The sequence below is a fragment of the Aptenodytes patagonicus genome, chromosome 2 (assembly GCF_965638725.1).
Source record: "Aptenodytes patagonicus chromosome 2, bAptPat1.pri.cur, whole genome shotgun sequence".
Taxonomy (NCBI): Eukaryota; Metazoa; Chordata; class Aves; order Sphenisciformes; family Spheniscidae; genus Aptenodytes; species Aptenodytes patagonicus.
Genome location: NC_134950.1, coordinates 82,417,283 through 82,433,920, shown reverse-complemented (window position 1 = coordinate 82,433,920; position 16,638 = coordinate 82,417,283). Strand labels below are relative to the sequence as shown.

Sequence of the window (16,638 nt, the reverse complement as noted above, 5' to 3'; positions counted from 1 at the left end):
AACAATAGTTATCTGGACAATAATGCTGTTTTATTAGGATTTTGAACCTGAGCAGGAGATACATACTCTCTAAAATATTGCCTCCAGAAGCAAACGTTCCTTCCCTGGGTTTTTCAGTGTGGAGCTGCAGCAGACCTGGTGGATGTCTTGACTTCTAGTTTGGCTGGCTGTCTCAGCATGTGGGGATGGACTTTAGAGGGAAGTTACCTTAACCTATGGGCTCTTAGGAATCTGCAATGAACAAAATCATCACCAATTTCTAGGAAGACATGTTCTTTTTTGCGTTGTGCTATGTAAGATGCAATACTGTTCCCTTCCACAGGAGTTTTTAAGGTTTGTAGGCTGTAAAAGTCTATGCCATTTCATTCAGAAACCATTTTTATTCATCCATGTATTTTCCTATATCTAGGAAAGTTTCTGCTTTTCTGGTGTAATTCTTGGAAAGGACAAAATGGCTTTAAATCCCACCTCCCCACTCTTTGACTGCTTTGAGCTCTAGATCGAAGAAGTCCCTCAAATCCATAGTTCATTCAAAATCCTGATTGCCTCAAGGTGAGGGAATAGGTCTGGCTTGCGTCACATGGAGACACAACAGGGAAGGGTAAGCCACCTCCGGGAAGGGGTTGGGGTCTATGGAATATCTTGACAGGTTTTCTACAGCAGGTAAACTTTTTTTAATCGATCAAAATCAAGAAAAAATTGTTCAGTTTTTGCTTTCATTTTTTTCCTTCACATAACAGTTTGTGTTGATCAAGTATCCTCTTTCTGTAGGAGAAAATAATAACTGAAAACAGAGCTTTTCAATAATTTCAGATTTGCAGCCAAAGAACATCATGTGAAATGAAGTCTCATGTGCAACTTCTTCTCACATAAGGCACTACAGCGGTGAAATTGCCAAGAAACAGCTCAAGAAGATACTCGGGGAAACGTAGAGTGTTGCAGCTAAAATATTCTGGCTTTCCATTATTTTGCTGAATACTAGCAGTTCTGTGCAGAATACACAGACTCTCTTGGTTGCTATTGTAGAGAAGCTGTCAAAGCAGCACTAAAAGATCTGAAGATTACTGGGTATTTTAAAAGCCCACAGGACTGGAGTCATTCTTGAGTCTTCATGTCAAATTATGATATAATCCAAGTGGCTAGTTATTTGTTGTTACCAGAGGTGTTTTTCTTTTAATGTCAGTGTATTTCTTCTACCAGTAAAATATCGTGTAAAAACCAAAGTAATTTTCTGTAGCTGTTGCTCTCTTCAGAGTCTGCAAAAAGCACATTCTATTGCTTAGAAGAACATTGGGTGATGTTATACTCAGAATCTTGTTAATAAATAAATGACTCTCTAACAAAAAGGATTGGCTTTATTTTTTTGTTGTAGATCAGTTTTCTTAGGCAGATGAGCTCTAGTTGCTCAAACATGGTGGAATATTAATAAGTACTGTAAGGAGATGTGGAAGGTAAAAACTGTGTGAAATGTAAAGGATATGTAGATACCTGTAATGTAAGGACATTTCTTGAGAATATTGTTGAAAAACAAAAAGAAGACAGAGAAAAAGTAATAAACCCCACCTAGATACACAGACCTAAGGAACAAGAGGTAACAGAGACAATATCAAAGACCAGATCTCTGAGGTCACAGGTTGAGGGAACACAACTGAACAAATCACTCAAGGCCTTGGAGAGGTTCCACCAGCTTTTTGTAACTGAAAAGAAGGGCTGCGGGGGGGGGAAAGAGTATCACAGGTCTCACAGGAAAAAGCAAACTCACTCTCAGAGTCTTTAAGGGGCTTATGGGAATGGGTGAAACTTATTACAGGATGTTTAGGGGAAAGAACCAAAGGCAGGGAAAGGGTCAATACCCTTGTCCAGCTGAGCTCCACACCTGATCACTGCAGTCTGTCCTATCTTCTTAAGCCCTGTTCCTCACTCTTTTCTGTGTGACCTTGCTCTCTGTGTGGAGGTGTGTAGAGAGGACTGACTAACACTTCAAGCTGGACTAGCTGGCAAGTTGGAAGAGACCAGAATCTGGAAAGACACAAGGTCAGACCTGGAGATGTGTTAAATGGGGCCATGGGTTTGGACATGGATCCTGGGCAGACCTGTCTGATGTAGGGACCCATGAATTTAGGAGTGACTGTGAATGGAGAGTGAAAGTGTTATGAATGTCCACTAGTAAACCGATCATCCGGAGAGGGGGAATGGGACTGCACTGTGTTGTTCATTTCTGTGTGAGTGCTGTTGGTGTTTATGTGGGTGCACACTTTGTCCATTTGTGTGGCCCGCTGTGTGTGTACTGTGCCTATGCATCCATTGGGAATGCCTGCTAAGCCTTGCTAACAAATGATCCTACTAACAGGAACACCAGAAAACAGACTGGGTAGGCGAAATCTCTTGGGCTTTAAATTCTGCTGGATTTGGCAACCCTTCATATATACCCCAAAATTCCTCAAGTAATAGCTATGTTATAACTTCTGTTCAAGAATGATGGGGACGAGGGAGAAGAGGCAGCAGTTTTGAATTGCCAGATGTATAATCTTCTTGCATTCTCACCTTTTAATTATACACCATCTTTCCATTAAGCCACTGAAGATTAGGTGCAGACTATAGACTAAATGCTTCAGGTGAAGCAGAGAGCTAAGTCTAAATGTATCGCTAACTAAGTAGTCATAGTTTCCTACATCTCCTTACAAAAAATAGGAATGTGATGATGGACAGAGAAGGAAAACAGGGTCCCTAAGAATAAGCATGAAAGTCTGTTGTGGTTTAACCCCAGCCAGCAACTAAGCACCACACAGCTGCTCACTCACTCCTCCCACAGTGGGATGGGGAGAAGAGAATTGGAAGGGTAAAAGTGAAAAAACTCATGGCTTGAGATAAAGACAGTTTAATAGGTAAAGCAAAAGCTACACACTCAAGCAAAGCAAAACAAGGAATTAATTCGCTGCTTCCCATGGGCAGGCAGGTGTTCAGCCATCCCCAGGAAAGCAGGGCTCCATCATGCATAACGGTGACTTGGGAAGACAAACGCCATCACTCTGAACGTCCCCCCCTTTCCCCTTCTTCCCCCAGCTTTACATGCTGAGCATGACGTCATATGGTGTGGAATATCCCTCTGGTCAGTTGGGGTCAGCTGTCCTGGCTGTGCCCCCTCCCAACTTCTTGTGCACCCCCAGCCTCCTGGCTGGTGGGGTGGGGTGAGAAGCAGAAAAGGCCTTGACTCTGTGTCAGCACTGCTCAGCAGTAACGAAAACATCCCTGTGTTATCAACACTGTTTTCAGCACAAATCCAAAACACAGCCCCATACCAACTACTATGAAGAAAATTAACTCTATCCCAGCCAAAACCAGCACAAATTCCCTATAGTCTTTTAGGATAAAGGAGTATGGCTTAGAGTCCGTAGGGTACTGGAAATTAAATTTGACCTGAAAGCAGACACAGGTCTGTACAGAGCTCAGTAGCACAAAGGAAAGAAATCTGAAGGATGACAGAGCTGGCTGTGGTAGGCAATAACAGTGAAAAGAAATCAGGTGATGATAGATCTACAGAGACAGGAAATCAAGAGCAAAGGAGGCACCTGTGATACAGTAAGTGAAAGAGCCTTCCCCATTGCTCTGGAAGGCTAATGAAGCTCCACTGTCTGCGCTGGTCTGAAAGAGTAGCCAGGACTGTTACTGTAATGGTCAGGAGTACATCATTTTGGCCATTCTCCACAACAAAATATAGCAATTTGCAGCATATGGTTGGCAACCTCACCTCTTCCAGTAACATCATGTTTCTTTGCCAATTACTCATAAGAGGGAAAGCTGAGACCACCTGACAAACCAGTGGAAGAAGAGAAGCCTACCAGCGTAACAGCCATAGTCAGTGCAGTCTGCCTTTCACTGCAGTTCGCATTGTGGTGGCTGTTTGTACTTGCCCACTCTGGAGTATAGTGGCTATATTCAGGGATTTTTTGTATCTTGTTTATATGTTGTCCCTCACCCAAAGACCTCAGTCTAGTCCATTAGTGTGTGTGATATCCCCATTTTATAAGTGAAAAAGTAGAAACCAGTTGTGTGGAAGTTATGGACATGTCCTGACTCAGTGAAAACCCGTAACAGAGCATCCTGACCCTCAATCATCTGTTTTAATGACTGCCTCACTTATACATTAAGCAGAACATACTAGTGGTCTGTTATCCCTATCACTGTAACAATCTTGAGATTATTATTAGATATGTTAAAGTTCGAGATCACGTTTCTTATAATAGACTAATGCAATATTATACCCGAAGAACAAGTCACTAAACAACTGCTGATGAAATATCCTTTACATATCAAAGTATTTTTCTTCACCGTAATACACTGACCATTACTTCTACACATGAAACCTAAGTGAAAGATAAAATTTACATATTGTTCAAATTAATGCTCGCCATTTTAATACTTATAAATACACATTGCATTCTATAAAGAGGCTTTCTTCTTTCTTTTGAGCTCTGTGTACGAAAACAAAAACTGTAGCTTTTAAAAAGTTTCTTTTTTAGCCACTATGGATTACTAAAATGACATGGCAGCAAGATGAGATCCCTCACATTTTGGTCTTGCAGCTTAACGGGTTTTTTTACAAGAAAGATAGAGCCAACTCTACAAAGTGAAAGTCCATTCTAAACTTAAAATTCATATTAAGGGTATGAAGATCAGAGTCTACACTGTGTCACACAATTGCTTGATGCAGTATTAAGTTAAATTGGCAACCACCTTGTCAGTCACTCACTGGAATAAACAGTAGGAAAAAAGAATCCAAAGATGGATAGTTGCTCACCAATATTTTTCCGCAGAGTATGTTCAAACTTCCAAAAGCACAGTACTATTCTCTGCTGCTTTTTAACAGCTGAAAAATCTCCCAGGCATCACAAAATAACATAAACATAACCAAAGGTCACTGAATCTAATACGATTTTCTCAACTGATATCCTAGAGTGAATAAGAAAAAGATTTGCCATCTGAACTCTGTATGTGACAACAGTAACTTATTTTAGGGACACAGCTGACAAGGAAAATGTCAAAGATTTTTTGTAACTCATTTAAAAGGTTTTACCACCTTAAAAGTATTCTTGCTGTTGAGTTTATGAGAGCTGTCACAGCATACTTTTAACATCTCTCCAAAAGGACTGATGCTGGGCCTAACTATGCTACTTTTGAACTACAATTGTTCTCACGGTGTACGGCCACAGTAGAAGTTGTGGGAATTCCAAAATGCAGCCAAAATCGCTGGCTAAATAAAGTTAATATAAATACATTTTAATAAGGTCTTGATTAAAAAAAAAGGAAATCTTTAGATTAGGATTTAGAAACATCTTATTTCCCTCTTAGTACGTCGTATTACTTAACAGCTTATTACTTCAATTTTTTTCTTCTTGCATGAAAGGTAAGAGAATACTAAACTCAGTTATCTTTTCCTTTTTAATTTAAGCAGGTGGTGCTGATAAAACATATCTTTCTGGTTTCCACTAAGTTAAAAATAACACAAGGAGTTCAGGTGTGCAGTAATACAGAGATTTAAATAACAGGATTAGACGAAAATAAGCAGTTACTTTTTCTGCTGAAAAAGCATAGAATAAGAAACTCAAGTTTTCTTTCAAAAGCTGTTATCCTGAAACCAAAAGAGCAGGAGCAGAACAGGAAGTGAGGGAAAACACATCCTGCCCCATGTGCTCCACCTATTTTCTTGAGGCATTTAAAAGCAGTGCTGAAAGTGATCGCATAGAACATAGAAGGATAGGGACAGCCTTCGACAGAGGTACCAAGCTGCACAATTTATAATTGTTTAAACGTTGTTTCATTCATTTTTTCATTATTTCCATTTTTACAACGTCATTGTGAAAATCTAATTTCCCAGGTAGAAAACCGTGATGTTGAAAACTTTCATAAGGAAAATTCAGCATTGTACCTATCCATTGCACACTCATCCATTTTACTCTTAGGTAGATGGCCATTTAAACTGCAGCAGTTGATGCTCCTTTGTTGCTGAAAATTATTCTTCCAAAACAAGTTAGTTCATGGAAGTGAGATTATGACTGAAAACTCTAAAGGGTGATGACAAACACATCTCTCTCTAGTACAAATCATGTATAGGACTAGAGATATCCAATTATGCGGGAGAACCTGCAGGAAAAAGTGGCAAGACTGGTTAACATGCGTGAACCAGATGATCTGATGGTACACTCCAATATTTTTTTTGGACAAATTCTGGGGCCTGACCGAAGGAAATACCAGGTCAAAGCAGGAGACAATCAGGCATCTGCTTCACAACTATGAAGTACAAAAGAGCTCAGCTGAGGAAAGAGAGGGAATGAAGTAGTTTTGCTTCTTGTCCCACTTGGCTGAAATGCCCTTTGTTCCAGCAGGGAATATCTACATCACTCACTGGTACAGTACAAAGAGGGGAAAAGTGGGGTTCATTTTTCTGAGATCTATTAAGGTTTCAGGACTCTATGTCCACATTACATCTATATCAGCACTAAAGTTCACAGTAGTTGCTGGGCCTCAGTATGTACAGGGCATGCTGGAGGACCTTGGGTCTACATTGTAAACAGCGCTCTCTAGACAGCACCCGTCTGTGACTTCAGCCTTGGTGCCACTGGTGGGGGAGCCACTTTAAATGCACCAGGAGCATACTCGAGAAACTCCAGGTATGGATGCAAGGAATATTACAGAGTGTCCTCCTGCACACTAAAACATTAACGTACATGTGCCACACAAGAAGACTAAGCAAAAGCTTTGAGGAGCAGGAAAATTCTTGCAAGGAGTCCTTGCTAACTGTTGTATACCCATGGAGCTTCAGTGGTTTGGGGTTTCACAGCGGTTGCTAGTGTAACTATCAAATGAAACTGAGAAAAAGGATCTGAATAGGTGTCAGATGAGATGCTAGTCTCCTGAGCACTGGGAAAACAGATCAACGGTCTGCAGGAACTTAAAGCCATGCTGGTTGGAAAAAGCAGAAGCATGTGACTTTTGGAGCGCGATGTTCACAGAGTTAACAGCCAAGTAAATTTAGCTCCATCTTTCCTGATACTGACTAAATGTAATAGAGAATAGATTAGAAAATGAGCCAGCGCTCCATAAGTGGAAGGTATGCGAAGTCATTCATTTAGCTTTCAGGGTAGGTAATATCTCAGTCTTATGCAACATAAGGTCTAACTAGATGCTCAGTCTACTGGTTCCTTGAACTCTGACAGTCTTTTACACTGTGGAAAAATATGAAGTAAAACTCGCACATAATCGGATTAAATAAAAGGAAAATCGGTATAACAAGTTTTCACTAACTGCTACTCAAACAGCATCACCTTCTGAATCTGTGGTGAGATTTCTACCTGGCCTTTTGCAGGATCGTCTTTATCGTTGAGATGGACTTATTCAATACACAAGTACAGTGGAAAGGAAAAAAAATCCAAAAGGTACAATACAGTTTTGTAAGTGTTATACCTTGATCCTAAACGCTTTTGCAGCTCTAAAAGTATTAAGGGATACATTCTGAGAATGGCTCGGCATTTGAATTGACACTAATAGGGATAAATGTGTTTTCAGCTATTAAAACTAGATTGTAATTTGCAGCTGAGTTGACATCGTACTGCTCATGAGACTGGGTCACATGAAGATAGATTGAGATTACTTTCTTTCATGGGATTAGGGCTTAGAAATTGTTTCAGAACATTCAGCTTTTTCTATAGCCTGTGCATGTATAGGATATGAATCTATAACAGCAAACTTTCTTTTACTGATGAAAAGGACAATTTTTACATTACACTAAATTTTGTTTCAACTTCTGGCCTTCCATCTTCCAAAAGGCAACATACCAAAAAGTTAAAAAAAAAATTCCAAGACCACATAAAAACGCCGTACCCTCTTTAATTCAGATGTGTTTAATTGATAGGAATAATCAGGCACATCCTCTCTCACCCTCTTAGTATTTTCATTATGTTTTTCCTTGGAGTTGAGTAAAACTCCAACTGGCTCATTAATCAGCAACACTTAGATAAAGTCTTATTATTAAATAATGCAGTCCCCTTACTATACCTTGAATAAAAGTGCTGATTGTTTGTGACTGAGACAGACAATTGAATTCAATTGATTTTTTACCTTTTTATATAATTTTATATGAAAATCTGACATGCTGAAAATGTCAAATTGCTTAGGAAACTAATGGCAGCTATTAGCTAAATAATAATTCTTAAAATGACTTTTTAAAGTCAAGCAGGTCCAAAAAAGGTTTTAACCCAACTGTTTCAGAGAGATTTTGTTCATAACTGCCTATCTGATCATCTATAGATGGAGCTGGGAGTAAGAAAATCCCAGTCAGGTCCTAGGGAACTGAGAGTTGTCTTCAGCACATACAATCCAACTCTCCCAATGCAAATAGAGATTCATTTACAAAATCTGCAGGTACTACAAATTCAATTGTATCTTCCTATTGCCAGTCAAACTTAGCACTTCAACAGTAATCTACTCATAACCAGACTGAGTCAAAACCAGCTGTGTCTCAGAAAAGAAAATACCTTATATTTCTTTAAGAGACTATTGCTAAAAAAATATTTCCGTGAGATCAGGACATGAGCTTACGCAAATACAATCGTGCAAACCTTCTCTTGTCATTTTATCTTTGTTGCATAGAAAGCCATCCTCATCCCAGGATTTACATGTACTTTGCTGTTAGGTACACAATGTTGTGTATAATATTGTGTAACAATTTAGGAAAATGGAAAATACAAATAATATTACTATAATCAATGTTGACTTGACTTATTAAACATAACATCATAGTCAAATAAGAGAGAAGAAATTTGAATCAGCTATTTAAATTAATTCCCACTTTGGTTTCATTAAGACACCATACTGCGTGTCTCAAGAAACATGCTCTTTCATATCTGAAATATATTTCAATGGATGTTGTCAACTTCTTTTAAGAATTCCATCTTTAAATAATTCTTAGAAAGTGATAAGACAGTAATTGCGATAACTTCTTTAAAGTATTGCTCTAAACTTGAAAACCTAATTATGCTTAGCTGATTTTTCAGTTTATTAAAAAGGGCAAAAACCATGTTTTCCTGATTGTATTCCAGACTTGCTAAAGATTGACTGAAACATTAATCTGTTTTACTTCAGTTACATTCTTAGTATGGAAAGTTCCCGTTGACTTCAGTGTGACAAAGGAGAGTGCTGGACCCTGACCATGACAGAGGATCTCAACAATCTTTGTATGAAGTATACATTTAATTTTAAACATAATCTAAAAATAAGAAAGTCAAACCAGCCAAGAAATGCTTTCCCTTCTGTCCAAAAATTCAGAAAACAAGCCCCCAAACTCTGTTCCAAGAAGGATTAAACCAAGATTAAATACGGTTTATGTTGAGACAGAACATGCAGACACAACTAGCGCTTGTGTCTAGGTATCCCATATTTTAGATGCCTTGTCTAACTGCTGACCAATGGACTTTTTCCTGTGTTCCTCCACTGCTAGCTTCATCCTTTACCTGAAGATGAAACTTACCACAAAGAAGAAGTTATACTTCTAGTTAACAGGACGGGAAAAAAATCACTGGCAACTAGCTATAGTAACACGCAACCCTTGAGCCTAAGCTTAGACAATTTGTTGTTGTTATTCTTTATAATACAGTAATTTAGAAGACAAATTATCTGAAAATTCTTTTACTGGATTTAAATCTATTCATGTTACTATATCTTTTATTTTCTAAAATTTTTACTTGTCATTATTTTGACCAAATAGAAATTTAAGGCCTCAAGTTCCGTTGTAAATCTTACAGGCAAATATAAATGGCAAACGTGTTTTTACAGGTCCTGTGTTTGAAAATATTTGCCTTGATATTATAATAATTTCCTTTTCTTTTTCCATCTTTTTAAAGAAAAAAAACCTGAAACAAACCCTCAAGGAAGTTAACCAAGGATTAGGGTTGATACTCCAAGGCACAGACCAAATAAGCTAAGATAACAGACTGCCTATATCTGAGAATGCTGGGACTGACCAGAAAAGTGAACAGCCTCCACCTAGGTATGCTTTTGGCTTGTCAGAACAAGAGGCTTAGTTACTGAGAAAGAAGTAGGCAGACAGTACCTACTCTAGAGGGGGCAACCCCTTCCAGAAGTTGGTCCCACTCCTTTTTACCTTCTCACCCCTCACTGCTCTCCCTTACCCTTCCTTCGTGACAGCAGCAACAGGAGCAAAAAGCCATTTCTGGAAATAGGGTTTAGTTCCCTTGTCGCACTTCTCCATATTCATAAGCAGGGCTCAGTCCTGGCTCCTTCTCTGACCTCCCCCCGGTGTTAGGAAACGTTGAAAAGGTGGTGCAGGGAGAATCAGGGGAGATAAGCAATAGGAGAAGGAGCGCCTCTGTGAATCCTGCCATGTCTTAAGATGAATGCCCTGTCATGCAAGATAGTGATGGGAAAAGAGGAAATCTTGTGAGAGAAAGCAGATGTCTTCAGATACCTCCCAGATTCCTCCAAAACCCTTCTGTCTCCAGCCCTCACTTCCCCTACAGAGGCTCTGCATTGTTACCACTATATTTAACTTGCAGGCCAACAGCTTCCAGACTAGTACTTATACATCAGTATAGGTAGCTGGGTAACCTTTACAGTGTGGGGAGAATCGGGTGTCTTAGGTGCATCCTTCACTAGCACACTCTGCTCATCCTACAATTAGGCCAGATGTGTGCAGTTCCCAGGGCCATGAAAAGCCCCTATTACACGGCTATATTTCAGTGGGAATGAAAGGAGGACACAGCCTGTTTCTAGCCCTTCTGTCTCCTCTGCCTTTATTGACAGAAAGATGTTTCAGCTCTGAAGAAGAGAAGAGGTTGGGCTGCAGAAGGTGGATCACATGATGCTATAGTGGGTCCAGGATGCTATGACACATATGATAATTTTATTATCAAGTACATCTTGAGGTTTAACAGTAAGATAGTGACTCTAGGTATCACTGGGTAATACACTACTTTCATTCCAGAATTAGATGCCTACCTCAAGCTGGGAATCACAAACCCAGTGTCTTGCACTTAACAGACATTTTGTTCTTCCTCCAGATGCAAATGATGAGCTGCTTTTTTCTTTTTGCTCTCCCTGTGAATGGGTAGCTGCTGGTGGGTCTCTCCTTACTCTGCAATACTTTGGAAGTTAGAACATTTGGGAAGAAACGAGAGAGCTGAGTTACATGTCTGATTAGGAGTTTCAGACTGGAAGACCAGTCTGCTTCCCAGGAGAGGGCCCTAATCATCAAACAGTGGGCTAGGCTACTATGTGGGCAGTTTTTACACCTCCAGCTGCTGCTTTTTCCAGCCTCAGATGGCCAGGGCAGGCCTGATACTGCTGTTACAAGTTTGGACAAAGACAGGGGAATCAACTTTTCTTCTTTCATTAGATGAGGAAAAGATGCAGATGAACAAACTCTTAATTAGTACGGATTTGTTTAACTATTTACTGTTATGGCTTCTTGAATTGCTTAAATAGGCTCCTCTGAATTTTCTCTTCTGTTCCTACGGTGCATCTTTGAGTAGATGAAAACAAGCGTGCTTATTGTGAGGCTAGAGATAGCTGATAAATGAGCTGGCCTCAAGGCAGCGCACACAAAATTCTGCATTTAATCCGTCCCAGGTAAACAGCAAAGGTAAAATGAAGACAAGTTATATAAGGAAATAAAACAAAAAAAGGGACCACAGGCAGAAAACAAGCCTTTCTGGCGCTGGACACAGCACGAGCAACGCAATGAAGGGAAGACGTCGCCTCTGGCCTTCTCGTGAAGCGAAACCAGGGTGACTTCACCTCAGCCCTCCGCGAGGCGAAGTTCCCGCTTACCGGCAGCGTTTGGGAAAGCTGCGAAAACGCCAAGCGAGAGGTGGCAGCAGCGAGTCGCTCTGCAACCCGGCGGCGGCGATCCTTGCCGCTACTGAGCCGGCAGAATCCGCCTGCAGATACATCTTTCAAACCCACGGCTGTTAATAAAGCGCCTGCTATGATTTATTCAGCCGACTGCGCGGCGGTTTGGTAGTGGAAGGGACGAGGTGAGACTACCCGAGAGGATGACAGCACGGAAGGCCACGCTCCCCCGCGCCTTTTCCCGGGGCGCCGGCCAGCCGCCTCTCACGCCCGGAGGAGGCGCGGGTTTCCTCCCTGCGAAGCAGGTGTCGGGGCCGTGGGTTCAGGCGGGCAAATAACCGACTGTAGGCGTTGCCCTGACGTCTCAGCCGACTAAATGGCTCTCCTGATTGCTACGCTAGTATTCAGACCGTAATTACCCCAGGCAACGAAAAAAAAAATTGGTATTTTTCCTCAGGTACCAAAACTCCGCGCAGCGAGTTAAAAGGACCAATGGAATGGCAACTTTCAGGTGAGTGCTGTAATTGCATTTCACACAAGTTTCTCAGTAAAGGGTTAAGCGTGCATAGGAGTAAACGTGACTTCCATATTCCTCACCCTCTTTGCTCGCAAGAAGACTTCTGAAAACATGGTAGATTTTCCACCTAGGTTTCCCAAGGATGGGGAGAGAGAACCGAGGGAGAAACGAGCAGGGGATTAAGCTCTTGCTTCCCTGTTGCTTTTACCGTTTTGGCTGGCAGACCTCAAGTTTCAGTCACCCAACCGAAGGCGGCGGGAGCCGCTGTCACTGCCGGGGGGCTGCTCCCCGCCGGCCCCTCTCCCCCCGCCCCGGGGCGCGCCCCCACACCTGCGCCCTCGGCCCGCCGCCCTGCCTCCCCCTTCCCCAGGGAACCAGAGCCCGCCGGCCGCGGGGGGCTGGCGGGCTGAGGGGACGCGCCCCTCTGCGGCGAGGCCGCGGCTCCGCGCGGAGCGGAGGGGGACCCGGCCCGGCCCTGCCTCGGCCCCGCCCGGCGCAGGCGGCGGCGCCTCGGCGGGAGCGGGGCCGGCCGCCCGCCCCCCTCCCCACCCCAGCGCCGGCTGCTCGGTCGCGGCGGGCGCGCTCCTGCTGGGGAGGGGACGGGGGAGGGAGGGGCGGAGGCAGGGGGGGAGGGAAGGAGGCAGGGCGGGAGGGAGCGCGGCGGCGGCGGCAGATGCTGCGGCGGCGGCTGTGTCTCCTTCGGCCACATCCCGCGGCCGGTGCGCCCGCCAGGCGCGCTGCGCTACGGCGCCGCCGCGCAGCCTGCCCCAGCCGCTGCCGCCGCAGCGGCCCCGCACCTCGCCCGAGCGGCGGGGCGGTGGATGCCGAGCCCGCCTCGCCCCGGCAGCCAGCGGGCAGCTGTCCTGTGGCGGAGCCCCTCGGACCCGGATCAGCGCGCTCGCGGGGACACAGGGGCGCACACGCACGCCCGGGGGGGGCAAGCAGAAGATGCTGCAGCTGGGCAAGGTCAGGACCTTGCGGTGAAGCCCGGGGCCGTCGCTCGCCCCCCCCCGCCCCCCTTCATCCTTGCCTAGCGGACTGAGGATTTGCTGTTGGGTTTTGGTGTATGTTTGGGAGAAAGCAGGCTCAGTCGGCGCCGATCGGTGAGTACGACAGGCACCGTAATGGTGCCAGGTTCCCCCCCCCACACACCCTTCCCGCTTGCGTGATATTTCTTCTTGGTGCGGGCTTCTGCAGCGCTCCCCTCGGCGAGGCAGCCGGGCTGGGTTGGGCTGCTGGGCGCTGTGTCTGTGCCTTCAGCGGAGAGGTAACAAAGTGCGTTATTTTCCCTTGTTTCTTCCTCCCGCGCCTCCCCCCCTCCATCTCTTTCCTCCCTTTCTTTCTACGTTAGTCGTTGCTTATGTAGGGCATCCGCGGCACCGTGTCTCCCGACGCCCTGCACTAATGTACTAGTTACGGCAGTGAAGTCATGGGCCGGGGAGGAGGAGGAGGAGGAAGAAGAAGAAGAAGAAGAAGGGGCCCGGGGACCCGCCGGCGGGGGCAGCGCCCGGCCCTGCGCGGAGCCCGCGCGGGAGGTGCCGGCGCGGTGGCCCGGGCCCTGGGGCGGCTCCGAGCGGCGGCGGCTGCTGCGTGTGTGTGGGTCTGTGTGTGTCGTGTGCGTGTGTGCGTCTGTGTGTGTGTGGCTGTGTGTGTGGCTGGGGGGGGGGGGTGTCTTCCTTTGAAGCCACCGTCTGCGAAATCCTGCGCTCGAGGAGCGGGCGGAGGGGGGTGGGGAGGGGAGCCGCGATGTGCACAGTGATGTTTCGTTGATCTATATTTAATGGCTGAAAGGAAAGATGCTTTTCTTTCCTTTACCCTTACCTTACTCTTATTCTGGTGTGTAATGTGCTTGCATCGATCGGTCAAAGCGTAGCTTCAGCTGAAGCAAGTCACCACAGAGGAGGTGCAGCGGCACAGGCAGTACATGCAACACACAAATTCATCTGGCCGGGGATCTTGGAGAAAAATAAAAAAAACCCGAACAGGGATCATTTTAGAAACCATGTTAAATTTCCCCTAGAAGGATTGGAGGCACGAATACGTGAAAGACTGGAATACAGCATCTTGTGCAGAGACATTTTCTTTCTCATAGTTTTAAGTGTTAGGGTGTGCTTTGTTTGTATTCAGGGTGTCACGATTAACCCTATGCATTATAGAAAAATACCCAAAACTTGCAGAAAATACTTAGAAATTAATAGGCCCCTTTATTGAACACCCAGCTGTTAACTTTATCGGCTGTAGCAACTGATACGCATACCCCTTAAAACATATACGCCTTTTTATTGACCATAACAAGGTAAAGTAAAAACTTCACATTGCAGGTTTATTTTCACAGTCTGTATAGGTAGTCTACATACATAAAGTGAAAACAGTGAATCTGCCTGAGCAGTGGTTTGTAGCAAACCTCTCCATAGGGTACCTCAAGACTTATGTACCTCAAAATAGCAAGAGGACTACCCAGGATTCTGTGGAGTTTGTGTAAGTCTGTTGTGGGCTTTTGCAAAATCAAGAGAGGGAAAAATATCTTTGTCATCCTGTATTTAAGGATGTATTCATCCTGTCTTAAAAAATGAACTGATTATCTAACTCATGTAGGCTGGGTTGATATTTTTCAAACAGCCTAGTTAGTCGGTCAGTGTATAAATGACATGGCGTGAGGGAGTTAGGTGCAGGTCTCCAGAGAAAGCTGCTGCATATCCTACTTGTGGGCCTGAGACTCAAGTGGTTTTAGGGCTTTTGTGAACCTATTTACCTTTACACAGGTTGTCTGGGGAGGAGCCCCAACCCTAAACCCAAACCACCTAGGAAGACTGTGATATATAAGCAAAACTCGGACATTCTACGATGGTCAAATACCCTTGTAAGAGTAATTCTGAGCCAAGCTGGTGAAGCTGTCTCTTTTCAGTCTGTGAATGACTTGACCCTTTGGGAGCCTTGACCGACTGTCAGTCTGCATCCTGCAAAACTGCAGAGAACTTGCAATAGATCATCCTCTTTAGTACGAAGTTGATTGATGGCTCGGGACTGCGTTGCATGAGACTATGTTGAATGTTGTAGTACCGAAACAGGAGATCGCATCTTGATCACGTTGTTCAGAGATGGTTTTTGCAGTCTGTTATATAAGGGAGGCTCTGAAAAAAGGAGTAGCGGGCTGTGCTGTGTATACGTACCAAAGGAAATACCCCGCAAAGCTGCTGGTAGGAAGCAGAGTATTTATTTCTGAATGCCAGTTGCATGACTTTTTGTGGATTGCAAGAAAGATGCTTTTGGGAGGGAACTCCAGCGACGGTGCTCGAGTTCTGTTTGTCAGGTACCTTAACGGACGTTAAAAGCAATAAATAGCTCATCAGCGACACAAGCTTGTGACTTTTTTTGAATAATGCTATTAAAATAATTTCATCCTCACATAATGAACTCTGACAGACAGCTGCACAAAATAGAAATAGTAGCAACTAAAAAAAAAGGTGTTTGCATAATTCTGATTTGCATAATTTACCTTTGCTGATGGATGGTATCAATTTAATGGCTGTGGTTCGGTGTTAAGTATTTGTTTCTCAAGACACGTGTAAAATCAACTTATGCTACAAAGGAAGTGCCGGAGCAGCTTATTTTAAGGGTTTTAAGAAATGCATTTTTAGGTAGGGCTGTAGGTTGGCATGTAAATGAAGCAGATAACAGAATCAGCAGAAATCATGAGTGTTAAATTTTGCACTAAATTTCAGGTACGTTTTCTATTTCATGGTTCAGTGCGATATGATTTTTAGAGCCTATCACTTGTGGAAGTTCCAGCATATCTTTGTTAGGATTTCAAACATATATTTCAACAATTCCTAGAAGCAACTATTTTCAGGAGTATCAGCAAGATAAGGAAAATACATTTTTACAGTACTCCTTACTTAAATAAAGACCTGTGGTTTTGATGCTTATTGATTGTGCTTGTAAGTCATGAAGAGTTTGATATTTCAAGTTACAGCTGAAGCTTGACAAAAATGAAATTGATTGTTTCTCCCTTTTGAAGGTCTCAGTAAGATCTTATTACAGGATGAGTTTTGGATGCTTATTTAACTGCACGGTATTAAATTTAGTAGTCTAATTATTAATAACATGCAAGTAAACAATAAAACTTAATGGACGCAGCATTTTTAAATAGGGTGCATTTTTTTTTTAAATGACAGAGGATTCTCAAATAGGACTAAAGCACATTTGCTTTTAAATAAGAGATTGATTTTTTTTCCTGACAAAAGTCATTACACCTGCAA

General features: G+C 43.4%; 1 protein-coding gene across 3 annotated transcripts in view; it reads left to right on the top strand.

Annotated features, from left to right (window-relative positions):
- Positions 1-13,206: 13,206 nt before the first annotated feature.
- The window catches only part of CTNND2 (catenin delta 2), a 698,912-nt gene continuing 695,480 nt past the window's right edge, over positions 13,207-16,638 (top strand). Inside the window, exon 1 of one of the 3 annotated variants that reach the window (XM_076330343.1) lies at positions 13,207-13,482. In XM_076330343.1, the coding sequence (XP_076186458.1) occupies positions 13,446-13,482 (37 nt within the window). In that variant the 5' untranslated portion in view covers positions 13,207-13,445. The remainder of the gene's footprint in view (positions 13,483-16,638) is intronic. The other 2 variants (XM_076330344.1, XM_076330346.1) reach the window with 2 other exon arrangements.